Here is a 17156-nt window from a genome sequence, read left to right as displayed (position 1 = left end):
GGTCCTCTGCATCCCAGTCCGACCCTCTATCCACTGCGCCATTGCCTGGTCAGGCCCAGGAAGTTTACTAATGAACAAATTGATACAGAAAAAGATTAGAATAGAAAAACACACACTGGACTATGATAAGGATCATAAAAAGTTGCTTGTCTAAAGCTGAGGAAGATTCTGGAGAATGCCCAGTGGTAGCCGTTGTGATATGTACACATCTTGGTGCATGAGGTAGGGAGAGAAGTGAGGGGGAACAGAGTGGGACATCAGTGAGAGGGGAGAGAGGTGGGACCTTGATGAGGAGGGAGGAAGGTGGGACCTTGGTGAAGGGGGGAACCTTGGTGTGGGAGAGGAAGGGGGAACCTTATAGAGGGAGAAGGAAGTGGGACCTTGGTGATGGGGGGAACCTTGGTAAGGGGGGAGGGAGGTGGGACATTGGGGCAGGTATATTGCAGGATCTTCTCTGATTGCAGAGCTACAGCAGTTGCGGCTGCAAATGGTTGGTCATGATCACACAATGATAGTGTAGTTTATTGAATGAGGTGTCTAAAGATGTTTAATGAAGATACTTTATTTTTCTGTTAAAATCAAACAAAGGACACTCGGCATGTTCTTCAAGGTTAGGCTAAAATTCTGTCTCCTTCATAAATCCCTTTCAGACCAGTCCAGCTTCTGATATCTTGGCAACCATAACTAGAAGTGGGAATTCGCCCTTCATGGGATCCAAGTGCAGAAGGTGCCCATCTCATCCTCTCGGTTCTCTCTGTTGGCCTGGAGGACCATGAGACCATTTAGGCTTGGACGAGTGCAGTAGCCTGATTCGTCTTCCAGCCTCCAGCTCCTTCCTCCCATATGTGTTGTGGGGACAGCAGGAAGAGGAGCTGGATTTTGCTGGTTTGGGATCTCCTGCTGCAACATCACTCCAAATGATCAGGAACCAAGTGAAATATACTTTTTCTAAAATGACCCACAACTGGAAATATCTAATGCAGAATCTTTAGATTCAAAGTTGTTTTTTTCTTTAGCCAGAATGGAGAACTGCATTAACTAAGATAATAAGTGGATCAAAAAAGGTTGCCAGAACCTGTACACATGTATAAAACTAAGCCACAAATTGATAATGTCTTAATAAATTATCTCTATTCAAAATAAAAGAAAGCAAGTATCCATCCCACATGTAGGGCTCCCGAGGAGGCTGAAATCAGACCAACTCTGAGCCTTTCCCTTCTTGGGTCAACTTTTCCAAATGAATGTGGTGAGCAGATACTCTGAATACTGAGTGTGGGACACCAGTATGCTGAATTCATTCTTGCTAGTAAGGAAGTAAAAGGGAAAAAGAACTTAAAACTCCCAAATATGAGTCATTTAAGAATACAGAACCAACCATTCATTATCCATCTGTAGCTTATCTGTGCCCAATGTGTAATCCTAGCCTGGCTTCCTCCTACCACCCAGCTTCTTTCAGGTCAATATCCCAAGGCCACCCTTTGTTAGTCCACCTCTTCTTGCAAGGCCAGCTCCACTCGCAGCTCCATAAGCCACCCGAGGACAACGTTGCCTTAATTATTAAAGCTTCAATCCAGAGCCCCCAGCGTTGTGCCTGAAAAGGAAACTGATGTCAGCTTCAGAGGACTCTGTACCCCCAAGTCCTCTCTCCATGGCATCTCTCACTCCATATTGTGCCCTCATGACACAGGCCACTGAGGCTGGAGGAGAAGGAGAACAATCCTCCCTTAGCACTCTGGTCCGAGCACAGACACAAAAATCCTTCTCTGCTTTCCTCCCAGCACAGCCACGGGAGGGCTGGAGTCCCTGCTAAGGCTTGGGGACAGCAGGGGCAAGAGAGCATCCCCCAGCAGAGGCTTCTGCTTCACGCTCTGCCCCCTCTGCAAACAGTGCCTTTGAAAAGACAGATTCTCTTCTGAAAGAAGTTGGAGAACAAGCGTTGTGGTCCATCATGCATTTGCACCTTAATGGAAATCAAGAGAAATGACAAAGAAAAAAAATGAATAAAACATGTTTGCTTTTTGTATACCTGAGATAATATATTCAGTACTTTAAATCTCCACCCAGAGAAAAGACACATTCTTCCTTTGCATGTCTCCTTCTTCCCTTTAAGTCTGAAATTCATCCCAATAATTAGCAAATTTAAAAATTAGAAACGTATTGGCTGATATAGTCTGACAGAAAAGATTATTGGGCCCTGGCCAGATAGCTCAGTTGGCTAAAGCATTGTCCCTGTACACCAAGGTTGCAGGTTCAATCCTCGGTCAGGGCACATATAAGAATCCACCAATGAATGCATAAATAGGTGGAGCAACAAATTGATGTTTCTCTCTTTTTCTCATCAATTAAAAAACAAAGATTACTGGGGGTGTCCAGTATGGTATGCTGGTTAACTCTGTGGCCTTTGGTGTTTGATGACCTAAACTCATTATCCCAGCTCCAGTGCCCATTAACTGTGTGCCTTTGTCTGTCCCGTCATGTGTGTCCCTCAGTCTGTCCATCTGTAAAACGGTGGTGACAACAGCACCCATCTCATAGGATTAATGCAAGAATCAAGTGAGATATTCCATGGCAGCCTTAGGATAGGGCCTCCCACTTGTAAATGCTCCATAATATTAAAACAGTAATTGTGTTCTTATTATTCAAGTGAAGCATGCTTTGGGCAATTACTTTTTGCATTCCTCATTTTGGATGAGCTTTTCTTTTTTTTCAAAAGGTTTAAAAGAAGCTTTAATAACTTTGTGCTTTTTACTTTGAGTTTAAGAATCTGTACCACAGGAACAAAATCTCATGAGCCCATCCCTCCCTGCCCCACCTCTGAGCCTGGGCACAGTCCAGGACGGTCCTCCCTGACTTCCATGCTGACAGCTTTTTTGCAAGCAGCTTAAAATGCCCAGACCCAAACCAAGGGTCTCACACAGGCCTGGGTGTGGGTTCGCCTGGGCAGAGTCCCCTGCCTGCGAGTAACCTGTGTTCGTTCTCCTCATCCCTGTCTCCGACAGCTGTGTGGGAAGGAATTCAACCGCATGCACAACCTCATGGGCCACATGCACCTGCACTCCGACAGCAAGCCCTTCAAGTGCCTCTACTGCCCCAGCAAATTCACCCTGAAGGGGAACCTGACGCGCCACATGAAAGTCAAACACGGGGTCATGGAGCGGGGCCTCCATTCCCAAGGTAATCGCGCTTCCAGGGAGCCCCCAAGCCTGCGGAGGCCAGCGGGTAACAAATGGGAGGTGACTGTGTATAGGGGCTTTACTTGATTGTTATGATCGAAAAGGGGAGTATAAACTTCAAGATTACAACAGGGTAGCAGGAGCAGGCTAACAATGTTACTATCACAAATAAAATGCTAAGTAAGATCGGAAGGCAGTAAGTAAAAGTGAATTCCAGAAAATAACTTGGAACATTGTAATGAGGCCAGTCCTGGCCATTATTAGATTTTTGTTCCAGATTCTGCCTCGGGTGCCTGGCCTCCTCGAACCTTCACAGCAGCTTCTAGTTGGAGAAACTTCTGTGATTCTCTATTTTACAGATGGGGGAACTGAGGCTGCCAGACATTAATTTGCCTGAATTTGTTCAACTGAAAAGTGTCAGAGTGAGGATTTGAACACAAACTTTTCTGACGCTAAAGCCTATATTGTAGCCACTTCATTGCACAACTGTTAAAAGGCATGCAATCTTTCTTTTCAACAACAAAAAAACAAAAACAAAAAAACCCAGGCCTGCCAGCTCTGTGGTCAGCAGAAGTGTGTCTGAAGCAGGCTAGGCCTCCTCTGACCCGTCATGGCTAGACTCGCTCAGGGACCATTTTCCTGCTCGGTAGAGCCGATAGGCCCATGTGCAGAGCAGGGGCTTCCGTCTCTCGGCCTCCGTCCTGACTGAACTGGGAAGAAGTTTTCTCCTAGTTTACTTTCTCAGTCCCGGGGTCCTCAGCTGTGATGAATTCATGGTCCAGGTCTACCAGCTTGGCAGCTTTCCCCGTGGCCCCTAAGCAGGCAGTTCTTCGGTGCTGGTACTAGTCCGCCCTGCCCAGTGCGCTGTGCTGTGGCGGAGATGAGGGGAAGGAGACCATCTGTTATTTTTTTCCAAGATGGAAATGCCTTTATTATTTTATTTTTTTTCCAATGGTAAAATATATGCTCACTAAATATAATAAAAAAAGAAATAAGTGCATTAGAAGTATAAAGAAAAATCATTTTTTGAAAGAGACAGAAAGAAAGAATGAATTGAGTTTATACTATAAATATACCGGTATATAATAAATATATATGTTTGTTACTTAAAATATGGAGAAAATACCTTTTTTATGATTACTAGGTCTCTACATCTTCCACACATAGGTCATTGTGTGGATGTACTATTACTTATCTAAACAAACCTCTATCATTAAATAGATGAGTTGTTTTCACAATTTCATTATTAAAAATGTGATGAGCATCCTAACACAGATTTTATGCACCTGCCAATTTTTATAGTTTAGATTCTCAGCAATGTAATTGCTAAGTAAGAGCTAGGCTTATTTTAGGCTTTTGGTTCATGTTGCCAAATTCACCTTGAAGGGGTTAAACCCATGTAGACTTCATCTGAGACAAGGCCCATCTCCACATCCTTTCTGGGAGTTTATCTGTTTTTAAAATGTAAAATTAAACTACACTAACCTGCCCTGGGTGCCACCTAACCACCCATTCTCAGAGGCTTTTCCTGGGGCCTGAACTCTGCCTTTGTTCTCCCAGGTTTTGGAAGGGGGAGAATTGCCCTGGCGCCCACCGCAGGGGTCCTGAGGAGTCTGGAACAAGAGGAGCCCTTCGACCTGTCCCAGAAGCGCCGGGCGTTCCAGTCTGATGGGGAGAGCGCCAGGGGCAGCTCCTGCCACGAAGAGGAGGACGAGGACACCTGCTACGAGGCGGAGCAGGACAGCCCGGGTCTGGCCTCCGGGAGCCAGCAGCTCTGCGGGCCTCAGGATCTCTCCGCCAAGCCTGAGCCGGCCCCCAGGGCGCCCTGGCAAGCCCGGGAGGAGGCGGAGAAGGGGGGAAATGAAGAGGAGGAGGAGAAGGATGTGCAGAAGGAAGAACGCCAGGAGAATAGCAAGGACAGCCTGGGGGCAGAGGGCGGCCGGGAGCGAGAGCGGGCCGGCAGAGGGGAGGGTCTCAGCCTCAGGGCGCTGCCCAGCACCCGGCGGGGTGCCTCCTTTTCTGATTACTTGTACTTCAAGCACAGAGATGAGAGTTTAAAAGAATTACTGGAGAGGAAAATGGAAAAACAAGCAGTGCTTTTAGGTATCTAAGTGGACCGTTTAAGAATTACATTTGGAAAATGAGAAGTAGGCAGTTCAAATATAGCTTTTCTTCTGCATGAGCTGTCATTCGCTGGAGACTGGCTGGTGGCGCACAGCACAGTGGCTTGGGCTGCGTGTGCAGGAGCAGAGCCATCCTCGGTGACGGTGACTTAAACCCCCCAGGTCCTTCCCTGGCCCTGGGTCATTTCACACACAGGCAGGGTCTTCTTCAGTGTTTTATGCATCTCCAATATAATAAGCTGTACACATTCTTCTAGATATCTAATTGTAAGCTGGTGCTAAGGTGCTTTTAGAAATTCTATTTTTCTTTGACTAATACACAATACGTGGTCAATTTCTTTCAAGTTGCAGAACTATGGTGCTTGACATGTTGCCTTATTAATGATTATTTAGTTGAATGTGTGAAAGTTATATTTTCCCAGATAGGTAAAAATATAAGTAGTTGTATATAAAAAAAATTGCCTTTGTTAAAAAAAAAAAGTAAAAAATACCAGAAATGACATAGGAGGGTGAGTTATTGAAAAGGGTGTTCTCACCTAGTTGCTGCAGGAATATGATAAAATTTCAAGGGAAAATGAATAATTCTGGCTCAGGAAAGTCCAGCCATACTTAGATTGCTGCCTGGGTCTGCCTTGCTCTGCTCCAGTTACCTTCATTAAATATGGCATTAGGAACATCCATATTTTCCGATGGCCCAACAGTACTCACGCCTGCATCCTGAGCAGGGGGGGGCTTCCTTCTGGAGGCCTTCCTCGGAGGCCTCGTGCTCCATAAAGCAGCCGCAACAAGAGTTGTCACCTGTGAGCTGTTGGTTTCTCCTCAGAGCAGGAGCTGGGGAGCCAGGGAGGACTTCTCCCTGGAATCTAATGCCTGCCTTATTTGGAGTCTTAGAACATCCAGCCACTAGTCACCAGTAGGGGAGCATCTGGGCTGGGTTCTCAGTGTGCCTGCACATTAGAATCGGTGCAGGGGGCCTTTTTAAAAGTACCTAAGCTGGGGCCTCACTCCCTGAGACTCTGATGGGATTGGTCTAGAGCAGATCCCAGCATTGATTATTTTCTCAATTGCCCCATGATTCTTGCGTGCAGCCGGGGTTGAAGAAGACTGGGCTGAAATTGTGACTCCCAGGACCCCTCCCAGGGACTCTAAATATTTCTCTGTGTGGCTTCAGAATCATTAAGACAGAGAGCAGGAGACCTGGAAATCATACTGCTCACTTAGACTTCTTACCTGTTTTGTAAGAGCCTCCCAAGGGGACACCCACACACACATACACACACACACACACAGCATAAATACACACTTTCTGTATTACAAGATGATGCCTGTGATGTTTATGGTCACTTACTATGTTTTAAAATACATAGCTGGCTTATAGTGACTAATTATTTCTTCCTAGATGCTTGAATCACGATTCCAGTGAGAGACGATGATTATAATGAGTAGGTAGAGCCCAGCAGGTCAGCTTTCCGCAGGCTTGGGCACCGAGTAAAGCAGAACTGACAGGACGTCCCATACTTGTGACTGACCATCAGCAGGAGCCCCACTGGTACTGTGTCTGTGTGTAAAAACTGCCTCTAGGTTGGTAGTTTTGACTCTTATTTGTAGAGCTAGGTACTGTTTATTATTTTGCTTCCTCTCCTCCAAAGTCCCCAATACATTTCTTTACAAGACCTAGCCCACCTCTGATGCTGCATGCTGGCTTTTTCTCTTGGCCAAGGTGCTTTCCCATCAGCCTCATCTATACTGCTCACAAAAATTAGTGGGTATTTTCAAAATGAATATGAAGCTATAAAATATCCCCTAGTTTTTGTGAGCAGTATAGCTCTCATCATTTACCCGAGTCTTTATCCATTCCCGGTGCCCTTCTCCTGCCACCATGCGCACAGCCCCTTCCTGCAGCCTCACCGCCGTCAGTGCCAGAGCAGCTTGGGTTTTCTCCGGCCGCCCGTGTCCTCGGGTCAGAGCACCTGCAAAGGGATGGTGAAGGGCATATTGTGGTTCCTGCAGTTACAAACACAACTCCGGGCCAGGAACCTGTTCCAAGTCCTCAGAGGGGCAACTTGCTTTCCACTCACTATTAACATAGCTCATCAATGCCCTAATGGAATCACCCGGAAAGCAGACCGTGAGGTCCCCAGCTTTTAGGGTTCTGTTACAGATGTACTCTTCCGGTGGCTATGTATGTGTTGAGAACCTACTCTGAGGGCTGCAGAGCCAGTTTGTTCTGGGTCTGGCTAGCTGGAAAAGGAACCAAGAGGCCTAGAACAGAAAGTTCTAGTCTTTTCCAACCAAAATGAATCATCTAGGAATGTTTGAGGAACAAGTTAATGTCGAGAGGGAGAGAGTATGGTCTAGAAGAAGAGTTTTCAAATTGTCCGTGGAGGAGCCAGGGCCCCTGCGTGGGCCCCTCCAGAGAGGCTTTGTGAGGAGGAGAGACTCCCAGGCCTCATGCCCGTGTCACTCGGAGTGGCTCAGATTTCCTCTGTTTTGTGTTAGCCTTCTTAGTAAAATTTCATCTGGAGGGAGGAAAAGGTCTAGAAAAAGGAGTAAAAAGTTGTTATGGGGTGTAGTCTAAAGCCTGTTTATAGCTCTTGACTCTGGGTATGAGTTATTTAATTAGATCTAACCCATGGTTAGTATTCACTGACATTCTGAGAACCAAGGTTAAAATGTTGGTTTTGTATGTTGTCGAGTGACCAGCTTCCTGGTTTGCCTAGGTCAACCCTGGTTTATACCTGTTGTCCTAAGGTAATTATCAGTGGTGTCACCTAAACTCCCAAAAGTGTCCCAGTTTGGGTGATAAATGACAAGGACTATGCGTCAGTGCAGAGCTCAGGAAAGGGCTGGCCAGCCCTGCCTAGTGAGCAAATTAACAGTAATGAAACCCTGAGGGAGAGCCATCCTCAGAGAGTAGGGCTGAAACCACCCACGGCTTCCAGCGCTCCAGAGCCAGGGCAACGTGTCAGTCATCGCACTGTGCTCTGAAAATGGGTCACCACTAAATGCTTTTCAGGCTTTCGGCCACTGACACTTTGAACCAACCAACTGACCAGCCAAGTAACATATTTTATCCTTTCAATTCAGGCCTATGACCACCCCCTCTTATTGCCTTTTAATTATTTTCATCTTCTTTAAAAATTTTTTTGACTCCCCTTTGGCCATGAGATGGAGGCTCACCTTTCATAACCCCACAAGGGTAACCGGTGTATTTGTATTTGAGTAGCTGTATGAGAAAGCCCAATGCACATACTGTATTTATTAAGCCCTGAAGGCATTTAATAAAATATTAACATTGTGTTATGAATCATGATCTTTGTCTGCTTTGCTGGAACAAAATGTAATGGAGCTAGCATTTAAAATCCTTCACATATTTGGACAACATTACACCATATGTTGATTTTGTACAGAATTTTGGCTTGCTATTTAAAAACTAAAACTCCAAGTGTGTAGCAACCCGAGTTGTGAATATTGCTTTCTGCTTCAGTGAAAAAGCCGTTTACCTGAAAAGAGCATGTAGCCTATATTTTGTTAATTTAAGCAAATAAAAATATGTTGAAGAAGCTGAGTTAATTATTTGCAAATAGCCAAAATTTTGCAAGGAAGCTGCCAGTGCCAGTCTCACTCCTGCCTTCATCCCCTCTTCAGGGTGGTTCCCATTGGCTGGGGCCTCCGCCCCGGGACACAGATGTTGGGTTCCCCATCCATCAAAGCTTCAGAAAGGATTAGTCACCCTCACCCTCAGCCCATTTGCAGGCTGGTGGCATCTTTCTCGCCTTCTGCATATTTCCTATTTTAAAAAAATTAGTTCCAGAAGGGTATCTTGGAGAAGTGGGAGGATAGAGGCAGGGTTGCATCAGGTTCTTTATAGAATAAAGTTCAGCCAAAGGCAGTGTACTCTAGTGGGCCAGAGCACAGCTTCCAGTGCCAGGTTCCTGGGGTCAAAGTCCAGCTCCCCCACTTTCAGTCTTTGGGACCTGAGACCAATTTATAAACTTCTCTGTGCTTCAGTTTTCTCATCTATAAAATGGGAAGAACAGTACCTTCCTCACCAGGTTGTTATGTGAGTTAAATAAGTTAATATATGAGAGACATCTACGTGCCTGGCTCACAGTTTATGCTATGTAGGAATTAGCCATCACCGTCATCAACAGAGTGACCAGAAAACAGAACACTCAGCTCTCCATCTTCAGAATTCACAAAGCTATGTCGGCATGGGAAACTGTCCATTTCGGGGGGAGCTCCCCTTTTAAACATTACACACTGTTACATGCTGACCACTATGCCAGGCGATTTACACGCTCAATCTCACTTAAGCCTCGCACAACTCTGAGAGTCAAACTATTATTTCCATTTTACTAATGCGCAAACAGAAGCTCAGGAGAGTGAAAGAGCTTGCTTCAAATTACCGAGTCGGTAAGTTCCTCCTTTGCCTTCAAAGCATTTAGCCTGTAGCAGGTTGAAGTCTCTGGACGGACATGCTAAGACAACTGTGAGTGTGAGGTGCTGATGAGGGACTGGCCTCGGTTAAAAGGAGCGGGAGGAAAGAAGAGCGAGCAAAGAGAGAGGCAAAACTGATGTAGGCCCCACCGAACCTCAGCGGCAGCTCTGGAACAAGGCTGCCCGCAGTCAGAGTTGTGCCACATTAGGCAGAAATATCCAGGCCTTTGCCCCCCACCAGAAGGACGTGACCTCAGAAAGGTGTGACTCTTCAGCAGGCGTGGACTCCAGGATCCGGTGGCTGGAGGCTGTCTGCTGACCATACCCCTCACAGAGAGGACAAGTCCTTCCTTGAAGAGAGATGGGGTGACTCACTTCTGTGTGGACCACAGTCCCCCCTCCCTGGTTTCACGCCTATCCACTGCTTCACGTACATGCAGGAAGCCTCTCCTCCAGGACTCCTGAGGGAAAACTTAGAAGACCAGGGTTAGTGGGGCAAACAGCAGTCCCCACTGCAGCAATTAGTCTAAGAGATACGACTGATAATCATTTTCTTCTTCCTCCATTACCTGTCTAGGTACCACTCACCTTCCCAGGTAGCATGGCCCAGATCCTCATTGCCAAGGGGTCTGAGCCTTGGTCATCACACTGCTGTGGACTCAATGTTTGTGTCCCCTAAAAAATTATGAGTTAAAGCCCTAACCCCAAACAACAGTATTTGGAGATGAGGCCTTTGGGAGGTAATTAGGTTTGGGTTAAGTCATGAAGGTAAGGCCCTCACAATGAGATTATTGTTCTTTTAAAGAAAGGGGAGAGCAAAGCCCCCCCCCCCCTTCCTCTGTCCACCATGTGAGGACACAGCTAGAAGGCAGCCATCTGAAAACCGAGAAGCAGGCTCTCACCAGACACAGAACCTGCCGCTACCTTGAGCTTGGACTTCCCAGCCTCAGAACTGTGGGACATGGTTGCTGTTTAGGCCACCCAGTCTCTGGGGTTTTGTTATAGCAGCCTGAACAGACACGTGCCCTTGTCAGAATGGGGTTGCTGTACCTGTTCATTTCCTGTCATGAGTAGGGAAAGGAGTACCAAAGGAAAGCCAGATGGGTCACCCGTGTTCACACCTATGCCTCCCTGAGCCATTGCGTAACGGCACCCTGCCCCCGCCCCGCCCAACGGAACACAGCAGGACACAGGGATGCAGCTGAGGGGAGCCATGTGCGGGAGGTAAACTGATAGGATGGCATTTTCTAAAGCTCATCCTGGCTGTGGTGTGGAGGGCTGGAAGGAAGCTGGGTGATGCTGGAAGACCATTAGGCGGCTGCTCTAACAGTCTATGGGAGAGAATGCTGGCCTGGATTAAGGAAGTGGCAAGGAAGAAGCTAGACATGGATGGTTCAAAATCTGTTTTGGAGGTCCAGTTGACTTTTCTACCAAAGGCAAATTTTAATAAGAAGATAAATGCATATTTTTCTAAATACAAAATAAAATGATAGTATAAGGTTTATCTCCTTGTGTGACAGAAAGGGTGATTTAGATTTGCACAGCTATCAGGAGACCCCGGCTCTCTACTTGGGTGTCAGGAGAACATGTTCACCATGTGTGCACCGTATATAGAATTAAGCCCCCCTGGTTTCTTGCAGTCTTGTTCTGGATTATAGCTGGTAAAGAAGTAACAGCTGAGACTGAAGAGGACCCTGAAGCTTCTCAGACACAGATTCTGGGAAGAAATGGCAGACATGAAGACAAACGAACACAGACTTAGAGCCCAGAAAGCCAATGCAAAGAGGTCAGAACTCTAAGAGCCTTAGGTGAGGCTGTAGAATCCTTTGCATCTTTAAGGGCCTGAGTGTAATCTAACACATCTTTGTGAGAGTGAAATTTCATGGTCAAAGGATAGTTGTTATTCTCAACCGTATTTATTAACTAACTCCAAGTACATTTTCATTTTAAACTGTTCAGTTCTCAAAGGGTGAAAGTCCAGTAATCTGAAAAAATTTTTTCCAGGGCACATTATTTTGTAACAAGGCAGAATAAATGAGATGTTGTCATATTTTAAGTCCTAAAGTGAATTGGCCCATGGCATTACAGACAGTACCTTAAGAAGAAATAAAAAACAAAATATGTGGAAAGAGTTTATCCCTGCCCTTAGGGAACACATTGTTCTTAGCAAGCCTACGGAGGCTGGCAGGAACACGGCTAATGATTTTTCAAATCTCTTCTCTCCAAATCTCCAAAGCCTTAAAGCAAAAAACTGCCCTCTCTGTGAAAACCCAGGTGTGAACACAGCCAGTTCCCTGAAGCATTGTGGCATTTCATTTTTTTTTTTTTTTGCACAGCAGAGCTGAGCCAAGAGTAACTTCCAGTCCCATTACAAACTTGCTCGACAAGTGGAGGAAGACATGCTCATTTGATAGCTGGGGAGTGACCCGTGTAGGGTCCTTGGGGACCCAGTATCAGTGGCGCTCACTGCTTCCTCTTCCCTGGATGCAACAATGTATTAAGAGAGAAGAAAAAAAAGGAGGTTGGCTCTTTTCATGATTTTCCTTTTTAATTTTTGTTGAAAATGGAACTGTGTTCTCTTGATCCTTCAAACAAATGTAGGGGAAGTGGAAGCCCAAAGGTTTCTCTTAGGTTCCCCAGAGAGGGGTCCGTGTTTGTAGTGTGATGTGGGAAATGTCCTTGTGTATCTGCTGCTTTGTCATGTCGTACCAGAGTGATTTGCAGGAGGAAGTGTGAGATGAATGCAATTTCTGTTTAAGAGAAAGTGATAGAGCCACAGCCTTTGAATCAAAGATCTCAACTTGCCCTTCATCTGTAAGATGTGCTTCCTCTGACCTCCACCCCCCCATCTTTATTAGAGGATGAAAGAAACACAAGAACTCTCTCTGAACTTGACCCAAACAAAAAGTCCAGCCAGAAATCCTTGCTATTCAAAATGCACTTGGGAGGGGGGTGAGAGGAGGAGGGCGCTCAGAAGGACATGCCAGAGATCACAGAGGCAACGTGAAGCGGGCTGCTGAAGCTTCTGGCATCACACCTGAGAATCATTTTAAACTGCTGTCTGGAAGACTAAAGTCGCTGGTTTGAAACCTCGGGCTTGCCCGGTCAAGGCACATACAAGAAGCAACTACTATGAGTTGATGCTTCCCACTCCTACCCTATCTTTCTCTCTTTTTCTATCCACTCTCTAAAATCAATAAAGATTTTTAAAAAAGCATCTCTGTTAGAAATATGCATTGTGAAATCTTTTCACAGAGCAGATCTTAAACAAATGGTTTTGGGGAGGAAAATGGAGTAATATACATTAAGAGACACCTAAATGGATTATAAGGTGTGGGGCAGCTGTGTTAGGCTTGCTCTCGGTGTTACCAGCTGCAAGCATTTTGCCTGATTGGTGGCTATGCCACCTGTGTATGACCTATGTAAGGCTGTAGGTGCTCTTGCTCAGGGGGATTGAGGATGGCGGATTGCCTGCCTGCCATTTTTGCTGTTTGCCCGAGAGGCAGTTTCCCCTGCCTGTGTCTTGTCTGCCGTTGTGAGGCTTTATTAAACGAATGGCCCAATGCTTTTCGGCTCCTCAGTTTCTTTACTGTCTGCCCGAATCCGCTATAGACCTGCCTGGTTTCAGCCACCAGCATAAGGATACTGCTTTCATTTTAGCAATCAATTATATTAAGATGCTGGCAAATAATTTTGTTTCTTCTAGAATGTAGTATTAATGAAAATGGTCTCTAACCTGTTTAGGATGAAGGGATGGATGAATTGTAGAGACTGTGTTATTTGCCCTTGTTGAAGAATAGCTTCCCTTCCAACCCGTAGCAAGCCTGGTAAAGAAAACAGCTTCACTTGGAGTGACAGGCTATCCAAGTCAGAAAAGTGGTTAAAATCCTGAGCTGTGGTTTTGCATCAACTGCCTCTTCACAGTCCTGGAAAACCAATGGAAAATAAAAGAAATGAAAAATCCCCAGCAATTGCAAAGTCTTTACAGGAGGAAAAAGCAAAAAAATCAAAGCAAGGTGATGCAGAGCCTTAGAAACAGGTAATTACAATGCCAGCATCCCAGGGCATGCTCAATAAACAGTCATCAAGTATAATGATGCATCTCCGTGAAGCAAGCACCACCCGACAGGGTCTAATCCCTCAGAAGTCACTCTAAACTGCTATCAGCAGACACAGGTGATTTTGTGGATTTCAAAGGGCTTGTCTTTGCAAAAGCTCTATGTGCCTCCTCACTGCTAATCCCCTTACCTTCCTGCAGGGACACTTTACTTTTGATCTCAGGTTTATGTAATTAAATGCTTCACCTACTCAGACTGGTAGCTCTCTGAGCCAAGGGCTTGGCCACCACTATGCAATCTCCAGCAAGTTTTTAGACAGACTTGAGATCGGATGTGGCTTTGGGAGACTAAAAGAAGAGTATAAGATTGACAAGTGAACTTTCCAGGAAGATCCTTCAAGAGGACCTGCACAAAATGCTGCTGTCCAAAAACATGCATCTTTCCACTGTGGCCAATTAAAACTCTACAGAGAAGGAGGGGGCTTCCCGAATGGTGGAGTGACGATCCTAGTGAAACCTCAGCCCCAGAGAGACATCAATTAAACTGGTAAAAGTAAGCAAAAGCAATCATCCAGAATCTCTGGAGATTGATCAAAGGGCTTACAGCAATTTAAGATATATTCATTCCATGTAACCTACAGGAACGCAATGGGATGGTGGAAGGCATGGCTGCGCCCATCCTGCCTACCCAGATCCATGCTGTGGAAGACCATTCCAGTGGCAACTCGCATGTCTCCAGCATTGTGCAGAAGACCTTTCCCGGGACGGTGGTCAGGCACCGGCGGCACTCCCCCAACCCCAGGCCCCTGCTCAGTAAGGAGGAGCTGAGTAGGGCAGCTGGTGCAGAAAGTCCCTTGTCCCCCACAGGCCTGTGTCATAGAAGAGTGATTCCAGTGGATTTCTAAATGGATATTCCAAGTGGCCGCTCCCATCCTCCCCAGTTCCTGATGTAGAAAAGCTATTCTAGGCCCGCTGAGGAGCCAGTGGACATCAGCAGATCCATTCCCCTGACTTTGGCATAGACCACCTGCGGGAGGTGGCAGCAGCTGGTGGTGATGTTTGTACAACATTGTGAATGCAATTCATATATTCTCAGGTTTTATAATACGTTCTTTTTCATTGTGGTAAAATATTCATAAAATAAAATGACCATTCAAACCATTTTTTAAGTGTGCAATTTAGTGGCATTAAGTACATTCATAATATTGTACAACCATCACCACTATCCATTTCCAGAAATTTTTTAGCATCCCAAAGAGAAACTCTGTACCCAGTAAACAAACAATAAATCCTCACGCTCTCCTCCCCCTATCCCTGGTAACTTATTTTCTACTTTCTGGTTCTATGAATTTAACCACTCTAGATAACTTTATCTAAATGGAATCACAGTATTTGTTCTCTGTATCTGCCTTATTCTACTTAGCTTTGTGTTCTCAAGGTTCATCCATGCTATATAGCATGTGTCAAAATTTGATTCCTTTTAAAGACTGAAAATATTTCATTTTATACATACACACACACATATATATGTATACATGTGTGTAATATATATATATATATACACATATATACACATTGTGTTTATCCTTTCATGTGTCTTGTAATGAGCAGTTGGGTTGTTTCTACCTTTAGCTATTGTGAATTTTAAACATTAGTGTAGAAATACCTGTTTGAGTCCCTAATTTAATTCCTTGGGGTATATACCTAAAAGTGAAGTTGCTGGGCCATGTGGTGACTCTGTTTAACTTTTTGAGGACCTGCCGCATGGTTTTCCACAGCGGCGGCACTATCTGACACCCCCACCGCAGTGCACGGAGGCTCCCACTTCACATCCTCTCCAACACTGGTAATTTTCCATGTTTTGGATAATAGCCATTCTAATGGGTGTGAAATGGTATCTCTTGATCGTAATTTTTTTATTTCTTTCATCTGTTCAGCTGTTAATGCTGAGATCCCTATCTAGTTTTATACTCTCTTTGTTTTTTTCTCATGAATATAAAAATAGAAAATAAAGGATGGACTGGAACTTCTTCATCTAAATAGCAACTGATGGCCCCAGTGATTTATCTTGCTTCATTCCTGTTGTTCCTGCACCTCGTACCCTTCAAAGGTCAAGGACTCTGCTTGAGTTTCAAAAAGTATTTATTAACACACTTTATTCTGTTTGACCAGTCCTTTTTTTGGGGGGGGGTTAGGAGGAATCCTATTTTCCCTTGCCCCCAAATTGCCAGTTGACCTAATAGCTAAAGCAAATTGTCTAGACCCTTGGTTGGCCCTTGTAAGCTTGTAAACCCTCTCCCCCCAAATCGAAGTTAGTCTTTCCTGGGACTTGTCTGCTGGTGGAGGAGAACTGCATCGTCCATCTGGCTGGTAACCAGGTGCATGCAGAAGAACTTGTAACCAACCAGGATTCGAATTGCTGGGGACTGTCTAGCCCTGTTCAAGCTGCATATTTTAAACTGTAAAAATTTAAAAATTATAAACACCCCCCAAACCTCTATGAGACATTTATTTATTTGTTTAGAGAGAAAGAATTAGTGTGGCTAGTTTAGTCCTAACATGAGTCATTTAGTGATCAAAATCTATACTTAGCTTCTAAAACTATAGAACAGTGTTTATTCATCAAAACCTTGACACTCTTAAAGCTAAAAATTTTTCCTGTAGTATTTGCCAACTATTATTTACCCATTTGAAATTAAAAGAGGAAGGAGATCAAAAACTTTACTCATTCAATGAATGTTTATTGAGCACCTGCTCTGTGACAGGCACTGGGCTGGAAGGCTGTGGAGAGAAGTACTACAGACACAGTCATTGTGCTTACTGACCTTGTGAGGCCATTGTAAGAAAAGGTCATTGATATAAGTACCCTAATAAGTAACAATATATAGAAAGTTACATAGAAAGTTTTCAGATTATAAGCAGAGTGATTACATTTTGAGGCAATGGTTGTAAAATTCTGCTCATGTAAAATAACTATGTATAATATTAACAAGTATTAAAGCTATTCCTTAAATGACTTCACTGATATTGGGTAGAGGTTGCCAATCTAGGTAACTTCCCTTTCACCTAAATTTTAAATATCTTCCCTGACACCAAAAATTCTTTTCCTGGAGCTTTACAAGGTAACAGTGGAGAAGGATCAGTGCTAAGTATTCGAAGAACTATGGTTCCTGCCCTCCTCAGCTTGTTTCTTTTTAGCTAAGCAATGAAGTTAACATGATTCTTGGCCTCTCATAAGATGCATGGATTAAGAAAGAAATTTAAGAGTCAAGTCTTTATATTAAACTGATTTAAAGTCTTCACACCTTTAGAATTGAACTTCATAGAACTTAGAAATGTCCCCAATCTTGCACTGTTATTTGT

General features: G+C 44.7%; 1 protein-coding gene across 1 annotated transcript in view; it reads left to right on the top strand.

Moving 5' to 3' along the window:
- The window catches only part of ZNF366 (zinc finger protein 366), a 65818-nt gene extending 56990 nt beyond the window's left edge, over nt 1-8828 (top strand). Inside the window, exons 4-5 of the mRNA XM_066376914.1 lie at nt 3000-3174; nt 4734-8828. Coding sequence (XP_066233011.1) covers nt 3000-3174; nt 4734-5284 — 726 coding nt within the window. The 3' untranslated portion in view covers nt 5285-8828. The remainder of the gene's footprint in view (nt 1-2999; nt 3175-4733) is intronic.
- Nucleotides 8829-17156: the final 8328 nt, after the last annotated feature.

Source organism: Saccopteryx leptura, chromosome 1 (genome assembly GCF_036850995.1).
Source record: "Saccopteryx leptura isolate mSacLep1 chromosome 1, mSacLep1_pri_phased_curated, whole genome shotgun sequence".
In the NCBI taxonomy this organism is placed as follows: Eukaryota; Metazoa; Chordata; class Mammalia; order Chiroptera; family Emballonuridae; genus Saccopteryx; species Saccopteryx leptura.
The sequence above is the reverse complement of the archived record's forward strand: the minus strand, read 5'-3'. Positions and strand labels throughout refer to the sequence as shown.